The sequence below is a fragment of the Pteropus medius genome, unplaced genomic scaffold (assembly GCF_902729225.1).
Source record: "Pteropus medius unplaced genomic scaffold, Ma_sr-lr_union100, whole genome shotgun sequence".
NCBI lineage: Eukaryota > Metazoa > Chordata > Mammalia > Chiroptera > Pteropodidae > Pteropus > Pteropus medius.
Genome location: NW_024350399.1, coordinates 658,461 through 679,394, shown reverse-complemented (window position 1 = coordinate 679,394; position 20,934 = coordinate 658,461). Strand labels below are relative to the sequence as shown.

Here is a 20,934-nt window from a genome sequence, read left to right as displayed (position 1 = left end):
TTTTCAATCATTATTTCTTCGAACACCTCTTCAATTTCTTGTTTTCCTTCAGGTATCCACATGACACAGATATTTTTACATTTAATTGTGTCCCATAGGCTCCTTATTTTATTATTATAGTCTTGCCATTTTTCTTGCCATTCTGATTGCGTGTTTTCGGCTTCTCCATCCTCTGTATTGGTGGTTCAATCCTCTTCTTTATCCACTCTGTTTATTCCACCTAATACACTCTTTATCTCAGATAATATGTTCTTCATTTCTGACTGGTTCCCTTTTATAATTTCCATTTTCATTTTTATGTTTTTTACTTCTTTTTTAGAGTTCTCACTGAATTCATCTACTCTTCCCCTAAGTTCATTGAGCATCTTTATAACCAGTGTTATGAACTCTGCATCTGTTAGATTGCTTGACTCCATTATCCCTGGATCTCTGTTCTGTTCTGTCATATGATTTCTGCTTCTTTGTCTTTCCATTTTGGCTGCCTTTCCATGTCTGTTTCTATGTACTAAGAGAAGTTCCTAAGTCTCTTGGTCTTATTAGCGTGACTTTGTGTAGTAGATGTCTAGTAGCACAGTCTTGAGAGGGGTTCAGCTGCAGGCCAAGTTTAGCCCCAGCCAATTCCCCTCTGGGGCCACTTTTTAAGATTTAGCAAGCAATCTACAGATGCTTGCTTATAGTTGCTTCAAGAGGCCATGCCAGAAACTGCAGTCAGCTGCCACCAGTGTGAGTTTTGGAGTTGGGTCAGCAAGGAGCACTGGACTTGCCAAGAACACAACTGGATATGGCTTAGGTGGGGCTGTGAATTGGGAGAGGTGGAGTTTCAGGGAATCTTCTGGGTGGAGGGACCTCTGTTACCCAACTCAATGAGGTTGCAGCTATGGCAGTGGCTGAATCCACACTGAGAGTGAGGAGAGCTCAACAGAGGAACAATGGATACCGCTGGCACATCTGTCCAGAAGAAGCCTCACCTCTGGCCCTCACTCTGACAACTCAGTGTCCCCCCGTAAGTCCCTGGTGTTCCCCCACCCCCAGCAGCTGACTCAGCTTTGGTGCTCAGAGCAAGAAGGCCTGTTGCCGAAGAAGTCCACACAGGGACATGGCCCCTCTAAGGGGCTTCTGCAGCTGCTGGCTGCTGCTGCAGCCACTGTCCCACTCAGCTGCTTGGGACCGGGCAGCCTTGTGTATTTGCCCTGCTTCCACCTTTTATTGTTGCAGGGTGATTTCTTATTTATCTCCCCAGTTGTAGTGCTTCTGGTTCATCTAGATCCCAGGTGACTTAGCCTACCGTTTGCTCCATGTTTCTGTCACAACTTTGATTTGACTGCAAAGCTTCTATCATCTATGCCATTTTTTCCCCTTCTTAATAATACTGGTTTTTATATTTGTCCATGTTTTTACCTTCTAGAGAACTTTACATGTTCATATGATTTGAGTTACTGTTTAGCATCCTTTCATTTCAACTTGAAGGATTTTTTTCTGGTATTTCTTGTAGGCTATGTTTAGTGGTAATGAATGTCTTCAACTTGTGTGTGTGTGTGTGTGTGTGTGTGTGTTTACAATATCTTGACTTCTCATTTTTGAAAGGTATTTTTGCTGATTATAGAGTTCTCATTTGATAGTCCTTTAAATGTATCATTTTTTGCCTTTTCTGCCCGGAAACTTTCTTCTGAAAATTTCACTAATAGTTTTAAGGGAATCTCTTATATATGACATATCATTTCTCTTGCTGCTTTCAAGATTCTCTTTTTTGTCTTTGGCTTTTGACAATTCGATTATAATATGTCTCTGTGTGGTCTCTGTGTTTACACTACTTGGAGTCCATCGAACATATTGTATTTGTATAGTGTTTTCTCATCAAATTGGGGAAGGTTTTAGCCATTTTCTCCTCAAATCATCTTCCTGCCCCTTTCTCTCTTCTGGAACTCTAAAGATGTATGGTCTGGTGATGGTGTCCCATACATCCCCCAGGTTCTGCTCATTTTTTTTTTCAGGTTTTTTTTTTTTTTTTGGCTTCTCAGATGCAATAATTTCCAATGATTTGTGTTCAAGTTCACGGATTCTTTCTTCTGCCTGATTGAGTCTTTTCTTGGACCTTATCTTGAGCCTTTTCTCATGATTGAATCATCTAGTGAATTTTTCAATTCAGTTATATTTTTCACCTCCAGAATTTCTGTCTACTTCTTTCTAATAATTTATATCTTTTTGTTTTTATTCTCATTTTGTTCATATACTTTTCCCTTGGTTTCCTTTAGTTCTTTGTGTTTTCCTATCACTTTTGAACATATTAAAGACAGCTGTTTTAAAGTCTTTGTCATGTATGTCCAATTGGTGTGCCGCTTTATAGATATTTTCTAGAGATTTATTTGGTTTCTTTAACTGGGCCCTATTTTCCATGTTTCTTGTGTGCATTGTGATCTTTTGTTGAAATTGGGTATTTTAAGAAAAAGCTACTTCTCCCAGTTTTTGGAGATGGTGTGGAAGCGTTTTACTAATTAGTAGGACTCTGAAACTTGGGAAAAGCCTGAGGTAGAGCTTTAAATTCTTAGGTCTTTTCTGGGCATATGTCCTTCTGGGCCTATTTTTGTGATTTTTTTCCTTCTTTTTTAATTTTACTGGTCTACTTTTAAATGTTTTATTAACCAAGAGTCTCAATGTGTTTCTTCTTAGGGCCTTAAATGTTCAATTGTAATCTTCTGCCTATAATCTCTTACCCCCAGGTGTTTGTGAATCTTCAGTCCCCTGTGGTTTTCATGCACTGTGGCATCCATCAGCTGGTTGCTGGTGATTTCCGAGGTTAGATCCAAACTATGCCACTGTTCTCAATCTGAGCTTCTTTTTAGGTGAGACAGAAAACATTACCTTAAACAGTCCACAGATAGGCCAGAGTACTGCAGACAAGTTACAGTCTACTCTTTCTATCCCAAGGGAAGGAACTGGGAATTGGGCTATTTCCATCCAACTGTGCCATGTAATATTGCAGAGGGGGTTGGAAAATGGCAAGTGAAAATCTGTGAATTTTTTTTTTTTTTTTACCATTTTGAATGTGGCTTTTCCTTTACTGGCCACTTACTTGGTTGCTGCTGACATCTGACTATTTTCTAGAGCTCCTATAAAACTGTTTTATCGGTCTGTAGTTGTTTATTTTTTGTTTCCTTGAGAAAACAAGGGCTTGAAGTTTCCTGGTCTGCCATCTTATTCTAAATTGACTTTTATTTGGTATTATCTGTGCCATTGTCTTCATCATTGACATAAACAGTAGGGAAGTGTTTGTATGTGTTTTAAAAACCACTATGCAGGAAAAAGAGAGAGTATGGTCTAGGAATAGATGTTCCAAAACAGCATCAGTGTCAGTGTCAAAAAAACAAAACAAAATAATTCCATCATGCTGTGTGGAAAAACAATATATAACCAGGTAGATTTTTCTCCTCATATCCATTGCTTTTCCCACAATAGAAAAGACTACTTCTCCCAGGTTATACAAATTCTTATAAACCCAAGAACAATTTTGATAAGTTTTAACTATTCTACGTATAGTTATTGATTAGATTCCAAGTCTACAATGTACTTTTGTCTCTCTGTCCTCTATAAATGCCACATAGTCTAGACTCTGCTTCTATACTCATTCTAACTTGTACTGTCTTCTCTTCATGTTAGTGCTGTCCATACTTACAGTCCCACATCAAACTACATTGTTTTCTAGAATTAATCTCTGAATGCACCAACTTGCACTGCTCCCTCTCTCCTTTGGATTCTTTTTACAGGCAGTTATACTACTGGAACAATTAGCTACTTAAGAGATTTGAACAGGAACCCTTAGGGCGGGTGGTACAGATACTATCTATTGTCACCCAGTGTTTATCTCCTAGGCTAAAAAGAAATTAAAACACACTAGTAAATTCTTGATCCAAGACACTGCTATACTAGAAAGGATGTAAAGGGCAGAAAAATAAAAATGGGGGACCAAGTAGAAAGGGAAGGCCTTAGGAAGTGTCCACAGTGGGGAGTTAAGAATGGAAAGGAAAAGAAGGAATGAGGGAAGGTCTAGAACTGAATATTTGCCTACTTGTAGTTTTACCAGGGACCCCATTTTTCCCATAAGCATTACTTCTACCTCAGATTTCTACTTGTATATTGCTTTAATTTCATGTACCCGGCAGATGAAATCAGATCTTCTTGGTTGTATGAAGATGAACTCATAACTCTGTGTATGAAGTAATGTGTTGGTTCAGTAATAAGATTTCTTTCTTCTTTCTGGAAAAGTGAAAACCAAGTATTATATAGAGTTTGATATGTACTTTCTCACTTTTTTGGCATAGTCTACATTCTAAAATATCATGAGAAAAACGTTTTACAAATTACTTGAAAGATGGATGAACTTAATAATTCTAATTAAAATGTCTCCTTCCAATATAATTCTTTGGAAATGACTTTGTGAAGATGATCTATATTATATTAAAGTATGAATAGATTGTAAAGATAAACCTAGCACAATGTTTGAAGAATACAGTTTTCCATTTCTGCACTTTACTGATATTTTTAATCATATTTTACTGAGTTCAAAAATAAAAAGAACAGATATAACTCAGGCCAGTTCAGAAGCTTTTCAAGTCAGTTATCACAACCTGAACTCTGATCCCTTTGTCAGGAAGTCATATATAATTTCATCGCCATATCTTTTATGAGAATACCATTATTTTGATGTCAGTTAGAATCTCAAAAAAGGCTTCTATTACCGTGATTCACATAATCCATTAGACTTTCATTAATGTTATACTATAACATTCCTTTTTTCTTCATTATTACAGAAATTTAAGGTACAACATAATTCATATTTGTATACACTAAAAAGTGATCACTTTCTAAAGTCTAGTTACTATCCATCACCATATAATTAACCTCTTTTCTCTCTTTCACATCGCCCACCCCTTATCCTCTGCTAACCACTGATCTATTCTCTGTATCTATGAGTTTGTTTTCATTATGTTTTGTTTTTCTGTTTACTTTTTATTTCCATACATGAGTGAAATCATATGGTATTTTTTTTTTCTTTTTGACTTATTTCATTTAGCATTACACCTTTAAGGTCCATCTATTTAGTTACAAATTATAACAGTTCATTCTTTTATATGGCTGAGGAGATTCCATTATATATATAACCACAATTTCTTTATCCATTCTTTCATTGGTGTACACTTAGATTGCTTCTATATCTTGGCTATTTTAAATAATGCTTCATGAATATTGGAGTGCATATATCTTTTTGAATTAGTGTTTTCATGTTCTTCACATAAATACCAAAAAGTGGAATAGCTAGATCATGTGGTAGTTCTCTTCCTAATTTTGTGAGGAACCTCCACTATGTTTTCCATAATATAGAACCAAGAACTGCATCAATTTAGAGTCTCAACAACAGTATACGAAGGTTCCCTTTTTGTCCACATCCTCGCCAACACTTGTTATTTCTCGTTTTTTTGATAATAGCCTTCTAACAGATGTGTGGTTTTGATTTGAAATTCCCTTGTAATGATTTGAACATCTTTTTATGTGCCTATTGGTCATCTGTATATCTTCTTTGGAAAAATGTCTACTCCAATCTTCTGCTCAATTTTTAATCAGGTCATTTCTGCTGTTGAGTTGTATGAGTTCTTTCAATGCATCCCATAAATTGTGGTACGTTTTATTTCTGTTCATTTCAAGGCATTTTCTTTGATTTTTTTTTGATAACTCATTGATTGTTCAATAATATGTTTAATCACCATATTTTTGTGGTTTTTCCAGTTTTTTTCTTGTAATTGATTTCTAGTTTTATACCATTGTAGTCAGAAAAGATGCTTGATATGATTTCAGTCATGAATTTATTGAGCTTTGTTTTCTGGTCTCATATGTGATTTATCCTGGACAGTGCTCTTTGTGCACTGTCCGTGTATATTTTGTTGCTTTTGGATGGAATGTGTCCGTCTATCTGTCTGTCTATCTAGTTCATCTGATTTAATGTGTCATTTAAAGCTGATGTTTCCTTATTCATTTTGTCTCTATGATCTATCCATTGATGTAAGTGGGTGTTAAAGTCCCCTGTTATTATTGGACTGCTGTTAGTTTCTCCCTTTAGGTCCATTAATTTTGGTTTTATATATTTTGGTGCTTCTATATTGAGTGCATATATTTTTATATGTTATGATCTCTTGCTTGGTTGACCCTTTTTATCATTATATAGTGCCCTTGTCTTTTATTATGGCCCTTGTTTTAATGTCTATTTTGTCTGATATGAGTATAGCTATACAGCTTTTAGTTTCCATTTGCATGGAATATTTTTTTCCATCCTTTACACTTAACCTGTGTGTGTGTGTAGAAGGCAGCACATAGATGGGTCTTGTTTTTTTTTATTCATTCAGCTATTCTGTCTTTTGATTGGTGGATTTAGTCCACTTACATTTAAAGTGGTTATTGACATTACTTGTTATCTGGATATTAACATTCTGTTCCTTCTCTCTGCTCCTTTCTTCTCTCTTTCTTCCCTTGTGGTTTGATAACTTTGTTTAGTGTTATGTTTAGGTTCCTTTCTCACTTTTTTTTGTGTGTTTTCTATAGATTTTTCCTTTGTGGTTACTGTGAAGTTCACATATAACATCCTAAATATATAGCAGTTTATTTTAAGTTGTTAGCAACTTAAATTTGAACACATTCCAATCATTTACATTTTTACTCCCCTTATGTTTTATATTTTTGATGACACATTTTACATGTATTTTATGCTTTCCTTAACTAATTATTGTGATTTTAGTCCATTTTACTTCTTTTGTTTTTAACCTTCGTATTTGCTTTATAAATGATCCACTATCTCTGCTATATATTTATGTTTTCCAGTGAGATTTTTACTTTCATATGTTTTCTTATTAATGAGCACATTTTCTTTTAAGCTTAGAAAAGTCCCTTTAATGTTTTTTTGGTAAGACCAGGTTAGTAATGATGAATTTTAGCTTTTGCTTACTTGGAAAACTTGATTACTCCTTCAATTCTGAATAACTTATCAGGTAGAAAACTCTTGGCTGGAATTTTTTTTTTCTTCAGCATTTGGAATCTGACATGACGCTCTCTCCTTGTCTGTAAAGTTTCTGTAAAAACTTCTGATATCCTTATGGAGTTTCCCTTGTATGTAACAAATTGTGTTTTTCTTGTTGCTTTTAGGATTCTCTCTTTATCCTTATTATTTTTATTTTTTATTTTTTAAACTATTTTAATTATAATGTGTATTGATGTGGTTCTCTCTGGATTCTTCTTATTTGGAACTCTCTGGGCTTCCTAGTCTGGATTTGTATTTACTTTCCCAGATTAGGGAAATTTTCAGCCAATATTTCTTCAAATAATTTTCATTTCAAACCTAGACAATCTGAATTTGTGTGGACTTTTTTACTTCCTTATACTTTGGCCCAACTTCTGATCATAGTCTATCTGCATAAGGCTTCTCTGCACAGAATGTTCAATGGATATTTACTAGCCAAAATACAAAAAGGATGGAATATTTTAACTAACAGATATAATTAGCTTTCATTTCTCTTATATGGTTTCCTTTTCCTATTCTCCTTGGGGTTCTAAATAATCTAGATCTCTTTCTATTATCTGCTTTCCCTCAACTGAGTTTTATGGCTTTATCTGTTATTTCTCTTATTTTATAAATATTACCAAGGTTAGGAGAAGAGCAGAACCATTTTAATATGCCTTTCTTCCTAATTAAGATACATTTTGGACAGAATTTCTGAAGATCTCTACTCTTTCCATAGATGTATGGTCACTGACAGTCATGTTTCTCACTCACCTTATACTGTGGCTTTTTCTCCCAAGATGAGTCTGTTACAGCCTTGGTTGTTGAGCAAGCAGCCATGTGAAGCTCAGCAACAGCTCTTTTAACTTGTCTCTCTTTACATTCTATTATGTGATTTGAGGTTGCTTCAATACTTTCAATATTTGTACTGGATGTGGGCTGACAACATTTACTTATTGATAAAAACTTTTTCAGGCTGTTTGTGCTTACTGTTGGCTTGGGAGAACCAACTTTGCTTTCTCTTGGCTTTGTGGCTACATTCACTTGATCTTCAGATTGTTCTCCTAAACATTCTTCTTGTATAACTTCTCTTATAACAAATTCATTTTCATCAGACATTTGTCCTTCTTGTGAATCAATATCATGAGCTACTAATCGGAGGATAAGATCATTTTTGTTCTCAACATCTTTTAAAAGCTCCACCTTGGTGATATCAGGCTTTCTTATATTCTGAAATGAATTTCTGCAAACAGCCTGGAATTGAAGGTACAATGAATATATTAAAAACAAATGCCTCAATCACTTTTCCTATGATTCTTTTGTAATATAGCTATGTTAATATGATTTCTAATTTCGATTTATGTAGTATTACCTTCATACACTACTTACTTGTATTTTAGCAATATTTTAAGAAGAAGAAACAAATGAAAATTGTATGATATATTTGGTGTCTGTCATTTCTTTTACATTCAGAGATCATATAAATCTACCACAACTTACTGCAAAGTATAAAAGATCTAACATAAGTCCTTTTTCCTTAAACTTTATATTTTGTTGCATCATAATTTACTTTTTTTCTCATTTATTTCTAAAGTTTTGTGACAAAAATAGACAGGATAATCTATTTTTCTAAAATCATAGTAAGGAATCATAGAGAAACCCAGTATTTTTAATAAAAAATAAATCAAGTTATTATCTAATCTTGATTTTTGAAAGATGAATAACCAAAATTGTGAAGGTCTTTGACACTATGATCCCCATCCTTCCATTCCTGATCCTTTGGACATATTTTTCAAAAGAATCTTCATAGCACAAATCTTGTTTCTCCCATCCTTAATCAAATCTCAGTTTCCATTTTCAGTATCTAAAGACAGATCAAAGACAACTATAATTAAATAACAGAATTTCTCTACTTTCGTAGCCTTTGACAATGCCATGGAACCTACAAATTGACTTAATAATTGTAGACCTCAACATGACTGTACCATTGTAAGCCAGTTTTCAGAGAATGGTGCCCTAAAAGAATGTCTTCTGTGTAAACAAAATATATAAACTGCCTCCTTAAGAAATTAAAAAACAATCAATTTTAATTTTGTGTTAGTGGAAGCAACTAGTGGTTTAGAAAATCCAAAATTATTCTATAGGGCTTTGGAATTTATTACTATATATGGTTTTAATAATGTATATGCCTAGTGTATTGGGAATTTATGCTACCTCAGAATAGAAAATAAAGCCCTAAGGCGGAGCCAACAAGTGTCTGAGTTCTCTGATCTAATCTACCGTTCTTTTGTCTCTTCTCTATGTCTAGGCTGGAGATAGAAAGCATTGGTACCCAGGTTGGTACTAATCAAATGTCTTAAAAGAGTTCTCTGTCTGCTTTATTTATTTATTTATTTATTTTTTTGTAGGAGGGCTTTTCTTCCCCTTAAGATGACAAGGGTAATTATTTGGTTTAAATATTCTCTTCCTGCTTTCTGTGGCCTACAAATGACTTAAGCAAAGAAAGCTGGTAACAAAGAGTAAGATCTGTGACAGACATTTCCACAGATATTAAAAACTGATTGAGCAATGTATTTCTATAGTCTGTTCACACAAATTTTATTCCCAAGGAATTACTTCTATAGAAATGGAGACTACCAGGTAATATGCTAATGCAATCATGAGAACTCGTATGGAAGAGGAAAGATTTTAGCTAAAAGGACCTTCATCTGATTCAAAAAATTTAGGACAAAAGAGATGAAATGAATGTCTCAGCTCATGATAATCTCAGTTTTTGGGTATTGAAACATAAAGCTCTTATTAACATATTTACCAGCCCTGAGACTTAGTTCAGTGAGTTACAGGACACTGCTAGAGAAAATTCAAGTTTATGAATGGTTCTATAAAATTTTTCTCATTGTCTAGGCTACAGATTATATCCCTAAACACACTTAGTCTTTTTATGAGTCAACACCATCAGTATAAGGGGCTTTGATGAAAATCAAAATGTATACTGGATCGGTGTCCAGATAATCCCTTTGTTTTCAGTGGTATAGTTTCCTTGTAACAAGGACATTTTGATATTTTAAAATCCCAATTTGTTTAATATATTTGGGCCCTCAGTATGGAGTTGCAGAATGGAGTTAGGTCTATAGTAAGAGGAAATGGGTTCATAAAAATGGCAGTAATAGGGCTGCCGGATCTAGAACAAGGATAGACGAGGAAAGCATCTTGAGAGTATAGAATAAATTGAGAAAGGCTAATATAAAGTGAAATAGTAAGAAACAAGTATAATCTAAGAGTTTTTAGTCTAATGTCTATTGATAAATGTTGCGAAAAGTAAAAAGAGTACCACTGCCGTGGAGCCTTAATTTTCAGAATTTAAAACTATTATAGATGGTTTCGAAACTTCATATATCCTGATATTCTAACTGGCTCTTTTAAACACCTGTAGATTTCACAGTAAAGCCAGTTTAAACTGATTGTCTTGGGAACACTAGACTGAGATCTTTAGAGTGAGCCACAGATCTGATATGACAAGTCTCAGTAAATCATATGACTATACGGATAAACTGAGATAACTAATTCTCCTATTGGGCTGGGCAATAGCAATAGAAAAATTCATTCCTATTTGGGGAAGGGTATCACAGAACCACCATATCTCATTATTCATCTGTTTTTCTGCTGTTGTTTTTGCACTTACCTCTAAGGGTTTTATATCCAGTCGTCCTGTCCTATTCAATGAAGTACGTCTTTCTTTCTTTGTCTCTTTTACAGTAGATGTGTCTAATGTAGAATAACTTCTCCCATCTATTGATGCTCTTCTCACTTCTGCTATGCTATGTCCAGTTTTTTTTAAACACTCCATCTTAAGTTTCTCAAGAGGTTGAGTTTTTATGGAAATTACTGCTAAGTGTTCTGAAACAATGCCTGGGTCTATTTTGATTGGTTTACTCCCAACATGTGGAACTATTTTAATTGTCATTTCCTCTCCAATTGAATCTTTGTCTGACTCTTCTTTCTCTATTTCAGGGATCATTCTAACAGCATGCTCTTGTGCCTTTTGAACAATTCTATTAATGTCTAGATCTCCAAAGAGATAAGCATTTGAAATCTTCGAGCCATCTGTATCTAATGGAAAATTTGAAACTCCATTAATAATTAAACTGGCCACTTTTTTAGGGAAGACTCTGTTTGTACCTTTTATATCATAATAAAGGTCTTTATGGGTTCCAGATTGTTGCAGTACATTACTGTAAACAGAGTCAATGACCTGAGAAACCATTTCTATGCTTTCTGGATTTAAAAACTGTTCTTCAGGATCAGCAGCAACAAGATTAATATTACTTTTAGATATTTCAGCTGTCACAGATTTTGTCAATTGAGATGCAATTTTCTTTAACTCAGGCTTTGATAAATTTTTTGCATCTTTGCTTGATGAATGTGGCAACCTTACTAGTTTAGCCAAGAACAAAGCCAATGCTTCCTCTAAAAATGTGGCATCTAACAAAGAAACTCTTTTGGATGAAGACTTTTCCTGGGATTTAAATTCTTCAACAATTTTGACCACTTTTTCCATAATTTTGACAGCTTCCAGAACTAATTCTGAACTTGATACATCTTCCTCCACTTGAGGTTGAAATTCAGAATTGGAAATTTCCTTCACCATTAAAAAACCTATTATATCAGAGAGTACATTGCTCTTACCCATTAAATCTTTGAATATAGATGTATGTGAGCCAGACTGCTTTAAAACACTGCTGTAAACAGAATTGACTACTTTTTCAATAGTTTCATTGTCAGCTAATGGTACAGTAGGCAACTCTTTGGCTGGTGGTGTAAGTTTAATCTTACTTTTGGAGATAAATTCTTGTATTGAATTTAATATTTTTGATATTATATTTTGCATTTCGGTTTCCTGAGATTTTGTTTTTTCTTTATCCACTTTTGGAAATGTAAATAAAAGCTTTGATAAAAATTTTACAGCAATTTCTTCTATTATGTTATAAGGTAGCATATGAGCATGTGATGGTTGAGGCTGAGGAGCATCGGTAGTTTGGATAACATCTTTAAGAATATTTTCAACAACACTGTCAACTTCTGCACACTGATGTGGAGTTAGCTCTCCAGAAAAGTAGTTCTGCAACTGATTGCCACTGACTTCTCGTAGAACTAAATCAACTATGGTTTCTGAAAGGATTCTGCATCCACTGGCTACACAATTTTGTATAATCTCTTGTGATCCAAACTGTAACAAGAGATTATTATAAATAGAATGAACCACTAATTGAATAATTTCATCATCATTGGGATGCAAGGATTCCACATACTGAATAATCATATCTTCATTTTTAGAGATCTCTGTGGTGACCGTACTTAGTAACTTCATTTGAAGGAAATCCAGTTCTGTAAGCCAATTGCTCTCAGATGTTTCTGTTTTGGTTTTGGTTACTGTTGAGAAAATTTTAGATAACAGAGCAGAAATCACACTCTCTAAAAATTCATGAGGCAGCATGATGTTATATGGCGATGACGTTTGACATTCTTTACTGGATGTATGAGCCACCTTTTGAATCTTTTTAACAACATCCTTAGATTCCAGAGGCAAACATGCGGAAGCTGGAACCTCTTCACAATATATCAAATTAAGTTGATGTTGAAAAATTTCATTTATCACTGCACTAGTTAGTCTTCTTGCTAAATTTTCCCCATTACTCTTTATATTCTTACAAATGGAGTCTTGAGATCTGTATTCTTTCAAAATACTGCATACAGAGGAGTGCACAACTTTGTTAACTAATGTTTTATCAATCGCTGGTATTTTATCTAAGAAAGGTGTCTTATTTAGAGAGAGTTTTTTAGTCACTTTGTGTATATGTGTCATTTTATCCACAGTTATTTTCTTAATGCTAGATGGTGCTTCATCTGCAGTCAATTCTTTATGGCCGAGAGATACTTTAGAAACTGATGACACCTTATCTACAGGTGGAAAAAACTGATTTTCCTTATCTGGCCTAAAAACCTTAATTTGAGCCTCTGAAAACTCTTTTAACAGTGAATCAATAAGTTTCATAGCTGTGTCATAGAGTTCAGTGTGATTTTCATTATCACTTACATTTTGACATCTATCACACGTTTGTGTTTCTGGCCTGGTAGAAAAGATCAACTTGTTAACCATTTCAGTTATAACATCTTCTAAAAATTTAGCAGGAAAAATTCCAGGTTTACTTTTTGATGGATAATGAGGACTGTCTTGTTTACTAGGTTCATTTTTAATCTCCTTAACTTTCACTTTTTCTTTCTCTATTTTTTTCTCTCTTTCTCCATATTTCTGTTTCTCTCTCTCTCTCTCACTCCCTTTCTCTTTCTCTTTTTCTTCTTTCTTCTCTTTGACAGAGAGATTTTTATTAATCGAGAGAGATAAATCCTGTGTTGAAAAAGACTGTGCAACATCCTTACCAACCTCTTGAACTACATGAAATGTATCACTTGAAGGATTTGGGAAATTTGAATAATGTGATGATTCTTGAGGAATGCTCATTTCTAAGATATTATCATAAATATTTTCAGTGACATTTTGAACACTTTCATAATCTGAGAATTGTTGCCGATTCTTGTTTATTAGAGGTGGAGTATCTTTTCTGTCCTTAACGTTTGGCTTTTGGGTTATTATTTCCTCAGTTTTCTTTGTTGCGGTCCCAGTATTTCTTGCTTTGGATGTTAATGAAGATAACGGAGCAAGCTTGTCTTCTTTTTTAAATGAATTTTCTCTTGTCTTGTCAATCTTCTTTTCATTGTTTATTTCAAAATCTGGTCTAGGTATTTCCTCCTCTTCATACTCTGTATCATCAGGAGCTACTTTTGAAGCTGATTTACTTTTCTTCTCAACTTCATTGTTTTTAAGTGTTATCCTCAAATCTGGCTTCTGAGTATCTTTACTTTGCACACTAGTAGTTGGATAAGTAACTTTTGATACATTCCCTTTATACATTTGAATTGAAATTCCCATTTTATTTTCATTCTCTTTCTTTCCATTTGCTGTACCTATAGCTGACCCTGATAACAGTTTAATGCTAGTTACAGAGGTAACTTCCAGATCGTGGACATCACCATTTTTAATTGATGTCTCCCCAGTTTGGAAACTTTCCTTTCTACTAATTTTACCTCCATCTATTTCTAAAGTGTTTGACAAATTTTTCTGGTCTGAGATTAGAGATGCGTGTTTATGTGATTGTTCTGGTAAAGTGAGATGATTTTCTTTTAAACATCTGTTTATCTCTGTAGAGGTTTTCTGTGGTAGGTGTTGAACTCTTTGGGTGATGTTGTCTGGATTTAAAAATGAAAAGAAGGTGGAAGACCAGTCTCCTGAAAAAAGTGGTTGAATCTTGAAAGCAGAAATTGCCTTCTGGGCTAAAGCAGCAATCGTTTCTATCACAATGTTACTTTTATCACCCTTCTGAATTTCAGTAGACTCACACTTTCGTATGAACTGATCATATACAAAATTAGATATCTTATCAACTGTTTCTTTATCAACTGGTGGAAATGAAAACATCTCTTCAGCATTTGGTAGAACTTTAATTTCACTTTTCCTAAATTCTCCAATCAGAGAGTCTGCAAACTTTATAGCCAAACCCATAATATCTGTCTCTGGCATTTCTTTTTTCTTAGAATCTTTAGTACTACTTGGAAGAGAATAAAATTTGCGAACAAGGTCAACGATTACATCTTCCAAAAATGCAGCTGAGTATAGAGACGTCTGTGTCTTTTCTTTATCAGGTGTGGTAAGTACAGATGTGTGATCGTAATCATGGGAAGGTGATCCTTCACCATGTAAAAATGGCTGCAGATGATGATCCATGATTTCCTTCATAATGAAACCAGCTATTTTACTGAGGAATGAGCCTCCTTTTTTGTCTGCCTGTTTTTGCACTTCAGCTTGAAATTCAGATCTTTTCATAATATTATTACATATAGTGTCAACCAAATTCTCAATTGCTTCTAACTGCACACTTTCTGCATTCTCCTCTGCTGTGGCAAGACGGATTTCATGTTCATAAATTTCTTTGATAATTTCATCAGTCAGTTTTGAAGTTGCATCCACAAACTCATAATCTGGTGTAACCTCTTCTTCTTTTAGTTCACTTTTAGTGTCAGTTGAAGGGAAGATATGCACTATAAGCTTGTAAATCATATCTTCTAAAAGAGACCGATGCAGCACTGTAATACATGATGGCAAGGTGTGACTATCCTTCATGATGACACTGAGCACATTTCTGATGATATTATCAGCTTGAAGGGAAGAATAAGAAGAAGACACTAATTCTCCTGCAACTAATGATTGTACCTGATAATCGTAAATTTCTTCCAAAAGCAAATGATATATTTTCCTTCCAAAGCAAATTGGGTCACTTTGTATAGCTCTATAAACTTGAATCAGAGATTGATATTCATCTAATATTTTTTCATAAATTAAGTTGACTGTTTTTTGAACCATTTCTTTATATCCTTCTGAAAAACACATATCATCATCAATGTAATCTGCAACTAAAATCTCTGATGTGGTGAACTCCAGAACAATTGATTTTACTAATGTTGTAAGTATGTCAGTAATTTTGGCTTTTACTGTATCTGGGTTTTCGGCAGCCAAGGCATTATTTGAGAATGCATAAAGGAGTTTGCATAAAAGCTTAGAAATTACTTCCTCCAAAAAGACAGCTGAGTTTACAATGAAAGACAGCTCTCTTTGTTTAGTATCTATTGGTTTCTGTTTAAAATTTTGATTGACTGCAGCTGAAGGGAAAGTTTTCTCTCCAGATAAAAATGACTGAAGGTGATGGTTAAATATTTCTTTTATTATAAAACTTGCTATTTTTGATACAGGTATGTTACTTATACCCTTTTTATCTTTCGTAAGAGACTGGTATAGATTTGAATATGAAAGATCAGCATAAATGGAATCAACCATAGACTGGATATCTTTCTCTGAAATCATACTTTGTTTTTCATTGCCGTGTTTAATAATACATATTGCATGTTTTGAAATTATCGACATGATTTCATTTATCAGTTTTATAACTGTATTACTTAAGTCTGATTGAGAAATATCTGGGTGTTCTGCACTGGATGCCAGAGGATTCATCTGAGATATAAGCTGAGTGACAATCTTTTCCAAATGGGCATGTGATAACATAGTAGTATATATTGTTGATGCCTGTCTTCGGAGTCTTGATTTAGTAATGTCACATTGAACTCTCTTTACCAAAACATTAGTATTTAGTTTGGAGTGTGACTTAAAAGGAAGCTTTTCTATAAGATTTGGACGAATTTGGAAATCGAAAATTTGGACCAGGATAATTTTAGTTATCCTTGCAGCCAATGTCTTTGTATCATTTAGAAAATCAGTATTGGGCATTATTACCATTTCATATTCTTGCAAAAAATTGCTGTACACTATGTCAATAATGTTTTTCACTACATCTCTCTCCACTGGAGGCAAACACAGTTGTTCCTCAGCATTTTCTAGAATGGTAACTTGGGCTTTTGAGAATTCTTCTGCGATGAGATGTATGAGTTTTTCAGCTTTATCAGACATTTCATCTTCTGAATCTGTTACTGATTTCGTTTGTACAATGCCTAACACTCTGTGGAATATTTTGCTTAAAACCCCAGAGACCACATCTTCCAAAAAAGTTGAGGAATAAACACTGGCATAAAACCACTGCCTTCTCTCACTGTCGAGATATGTGTTTGATGAAGAAGGCAGTGGCTTTCCATCCACGAATGGCTGAAGATGTTGTTTACAGATATGTTTAATGATAAATCCTGCTATTCTATCAATAAGAACATCATTACCACTTGTGATATTTTGCTCAACTGATTCTTGAGACTCAGAGTTTTGTGAAATATTTTTGAATACTGAGTCAACGAGATGCTGAACATCATCTTCTGAATAAACAAACTTGGTTTCTTCTTCATATTTTGAAAATAGAATTTCATGTTGAGAAATTTTCCTCCTAATGTCAGTGATTATATTTGAAGCAATTTCATTGAAATTCACTCTTGATCTATCTTTTGGAGTTTCTCTGTCTGCAACATTGTTAGATGCAGAAGGAAAGATTCTAGACAATAGTACTCTGATCATGTCTTCTAAAAATGCATATGGCAACAAGGTGTTATAAGGCGATAAGCTCTGACTCGTCTTGCCAGATTTACTGATGTTACTAATAATGTCCTGAACAATATTCTCGGCTGTGGAAATAGAATAGGAAGAAGATGACAAGTCTCCAGAAAACAGGGGATGAAGAAGATAATCTGAAATAGCCGCTACAATTAAATTGGTAATATTTTCCACAAAAATTTCACTATCTTCAGACTCTTTATCAACCTCAGGGTCTAGCCCATGCTGTTTTAAAACATTTCTATAAACTGAGGTGACGAGTTCATCCACAATGTCTGTATCTAAAAAGGGGTAAGACTGCTCTTTGTCATCACATGGAATGTGAGTTTTAGCTTTGTCAAAATGGTTATTTATTGAGTTTACTATTTTTTGTGTCATGTTTTCCAGCTCAGTTTCAGTGTTATGCTTTGGACTGAAAATCTTCGATAAAAGTCTGGTCACAACTTCTCCTACAAATTTATCAGGGTAAATCCCTAAGGGTGATGGTGTTCCGGGTCTGTTTGACTCTATGACTTCACTGAGAACCTGTTTTACCATGTTTGATATTTCATCCAATGGAGTATTTGGACGAGGCAAACCTTCTTTACACAAAAATGGTTGAAGATGATTTTCAATAATCTCTTCGATAATAAAACTGGCTATTCGGTCAACCATAATTGGGTTTCGGCTGGCTATACTTTTCTGTATTGAAACAAGAGAGCCAGACTTTTGCACAATATTACTATAAACAGAATCCACCATCTTCTGTAGGTTTTTTCCTGTACATAGCTGTTGATTATCATATATAGTGAACCATATTTTATGTTTTGAAATGGCTGATATAACCTTATTTATTATACAGGTAGACACTTCATTAAAATCTGAACTCTTGAAATATTTTTTTCCCAAAGAGGAAGCCTTACTAGATGGAGAAATGAGTTGAGATAAAAGTCTTTTGATGACATCTTCTAAAAATGAGTGTGAAAACATGGTGCTATAGCCTGTTAGAGACCTGGATTTGGAAGTAAATTCTCTCAGGTTATTTTGAAGTTTTTGCAGTATATTTTCAGCTTTGAGAGGGTAATATGAATTAGGTATGAGCTTTTCCCTGAAGCCAGGTGGGAGCTGATAGTCTAAAATTTCTAACAATATGCCGTTAGTTATTTGTTCTGTTATTGAGGTATTATCGCATGCCAGATTAGCTCCGCCAGTCACTTTTAATTTATATTTCTGAAAAACATCATAATAAACAGAGTCAGCAATCCTACTAACAGTCTCTCTATGGACTGGTGGAAAACACAGCTTTTCTTCAGCATTCCGTAAAACAGTGATTTGCGCGTTATTAAACTCATTCACTACATTGTTGACAAATAATATATTCTTCTCATTAAGTTGGCCCTCGGTAATGTTTTCATTTTTTCTCAACAGTGAAGTAGAGAGATTAAAAAACAGTTCTGAAATTATTTCCTCCAGAAATGTGGCCGAATAAACACCTGTATTTATATCCCCTGTATAAGGCTTATTATGGATAGTGATTATGTCCATATCTTTTGTTCCTTGTCTTTTAAGGAGTGACACAGAAGAGGAATTTGCTGAACACTTCTTGCCAAATGGTGCTTGTATTTTAGAGTTAACCACACTGGGATTATTCAGGGATCTTGTCAAAACAGTACTGTCATAACTCATGAATCCTAAAGAATGTTTACCTTGTCCTAATTCTGCTAATTCTGGCTTTTTTGCTTTTATGAAACTAGATGGTATGTCTCTTGTTCTATACTTTAAATATTTGTTTACAAAAGGTGGACTTTGCGGGACTTGTATACTGTGACATAGTTTGTCCATCAATGATTTAACCAAGCTGTGGGAGATAACATTAAGCATGGTGTCAGATGACAATAAGTCTTGATCCATTTCTGCCAGATTTTCCAAAAGATTTGACATATAATCTCCTTGAAATTGTTCACAGTCCATTGCTCCCTTACAATAATCAAATTCTTCATCTTCTACACTTTGAAGTATATTTAGAAGTTGACATTCTTCCGCTGATATTTCATCAGAAGGAGGGCCATTATCAAGGAAGACAGTGTTTGTGCATTTTTCCAAAAGTGTTCTAATAAGTTTCTCACACACAACATTGAGAAGAAAAACCGACTTTGGGGTGAGCCCTAAATTATTTCCAATTATGCTATTATTTTGCTGATCGTTCGAGGATGAGAAAAATGTTCTTGCTTTTTTATCAGAATGCATAGCCTCACCTGGGTACTCATCTGGTAAAAATAAATCTAAAACAATATTAAAAACTTTATTAACTACTTCTTTGGATTCACGAGTTTTTAGGCTACCAACCAGATGGTCTAACTTCTGTGCCAGATAATTTAATTTATTTTTTTGAATGAGATGATCAATTTGATGAGTAGATGACTCCAAATCTCTGCCATCTATCTGTCTTTCCATTGTATTTGTTTTGTTGCAGATGGACACATTATTGCTTTTAAGCATGGAAAATGATTTATTTCTTCCATTACTTTCAAGATGATGAGTCATTCCTATTTCATTTGATAGTACTTGAATTACTCCTATTAAGAGATCCTGAAAGAGATTATCAAAGTCAGCAGCAGCTACTTCTGGGCAGTAAATGTACTTTGTTTTTAAAGAAAACATTTGCTGTGTGATGTCAGTCTCTATAATGTTACTATTAAAAAGGATCTCAGTAATGATTTCAGAAATACTTAAAGCAAGTCCTCCAATAGAAATTGACCTGTTCTCAAACACTTGAGAATCAATTGAAATAATTTTGTTAAATGCTGCATTTTGGCTTCCCCATGCTTTCTCCTTTTCTCTACCATCTTTGGTGCTATCAGAAATGCTTCTAGTTAAATGGCAAATGACAGACTCAGTGAGATGTTCACAAAATTGATAAAGTGAAGAATCATTGTAAATGCTTCTTAGAGGCTGTTTTAATTCATATTTTTTCTTTGACAGTGTTGAAACAATAGACACCTTCTCACTGGAAACTTAAAAAAGAAAACATTACCATTACTATTTTTAGCATGCATTAGGGAAGTATGGAAAATTCAATATATTGCTAACTATTTACATATGAATTTTATATTTGGAACACTTCACTAAAGTAAAAGAAAAACCTAGTCAAGAAAGAAATGCAGTTTTCTTGTATTATTTCCCATCTTGTGGAATCTTAATTTTAGCCAGAGTGTTGAGAAAATAACCCTGAAGAATTCAAATCTCTAAGTCAAGTGCTGATAATCTGTCCTGTTTAGATGGTTAAGGGCTCTAAGAACCTGGAAATCCTGGAGCAAAAAAAAAATGATTATTACATCCTAGCATGTCTGGAGTAGTCTATAGAGACTTCATATAATTATTTAAAAAATAGTCAAAACATTTAATGTTGTGCTATGTATTACTTTTAGGAAGCTAAAGAGTTGTGAATTTGACTGAAATAAAAGTGTGCTAACTCCACAAAGGTCAGGGATAAATGACAATGTCCATAGTACTTTAATTCCTAGATGACAGTTTGTCACAAAATTTGTCCCCAAACTAGCCAGACTTAGGACTCTATTCTTTTCAACAGAATATTTACTGCATACATCATATACCTGCTTGGGATGGCCAGCTTCTTGGCACGGTAGCCATAGAAATACACTCTTTTTTCAAAACTTCTTCAGAACCTAATCATTTGTTATTTCTGTACATGTGGAATCAGACAAGTCTTTGTGGAGATGGGAGGCATTTATCTGAG

The 20,934-nt window shown here is 34.2% G+C and overlaps 1 protein-coding gene across 1 annotated transcript in view; it reads right to left on the bottom strand.

Annotated features, from left to right (window-relative positions):
* Positions 1–20,934, bottom strand: part of FSIP2 (fibrous sheath interacting protein 2) — an 86,245-nt gene that overhangs the window by 10,821 nt on the left and 54,490 nt on the right. Inside the window, exons 18-21 of the mRNA XM_039839931.1 lie at positions 13,373–20,191; positions 10,722–13,303; positions 7,814–8,293; positions 4,112–4,251 (exon numbers count right to left, since the gene is read on the bottom strand). Coding sequence (XP_039695865.1) covers positions 4,112–4,251; positions 7,814–8,293; positions 10,722–13,303; positions 13,373–20,191 — 10,021 coding nt within the window. The remainder of the gene's footprint in view (positions 1–4,111; positions 4,252–7,813; positions 8,294–10,721; positions 13,304–13,372; positions 20,192–20,934) is intronic.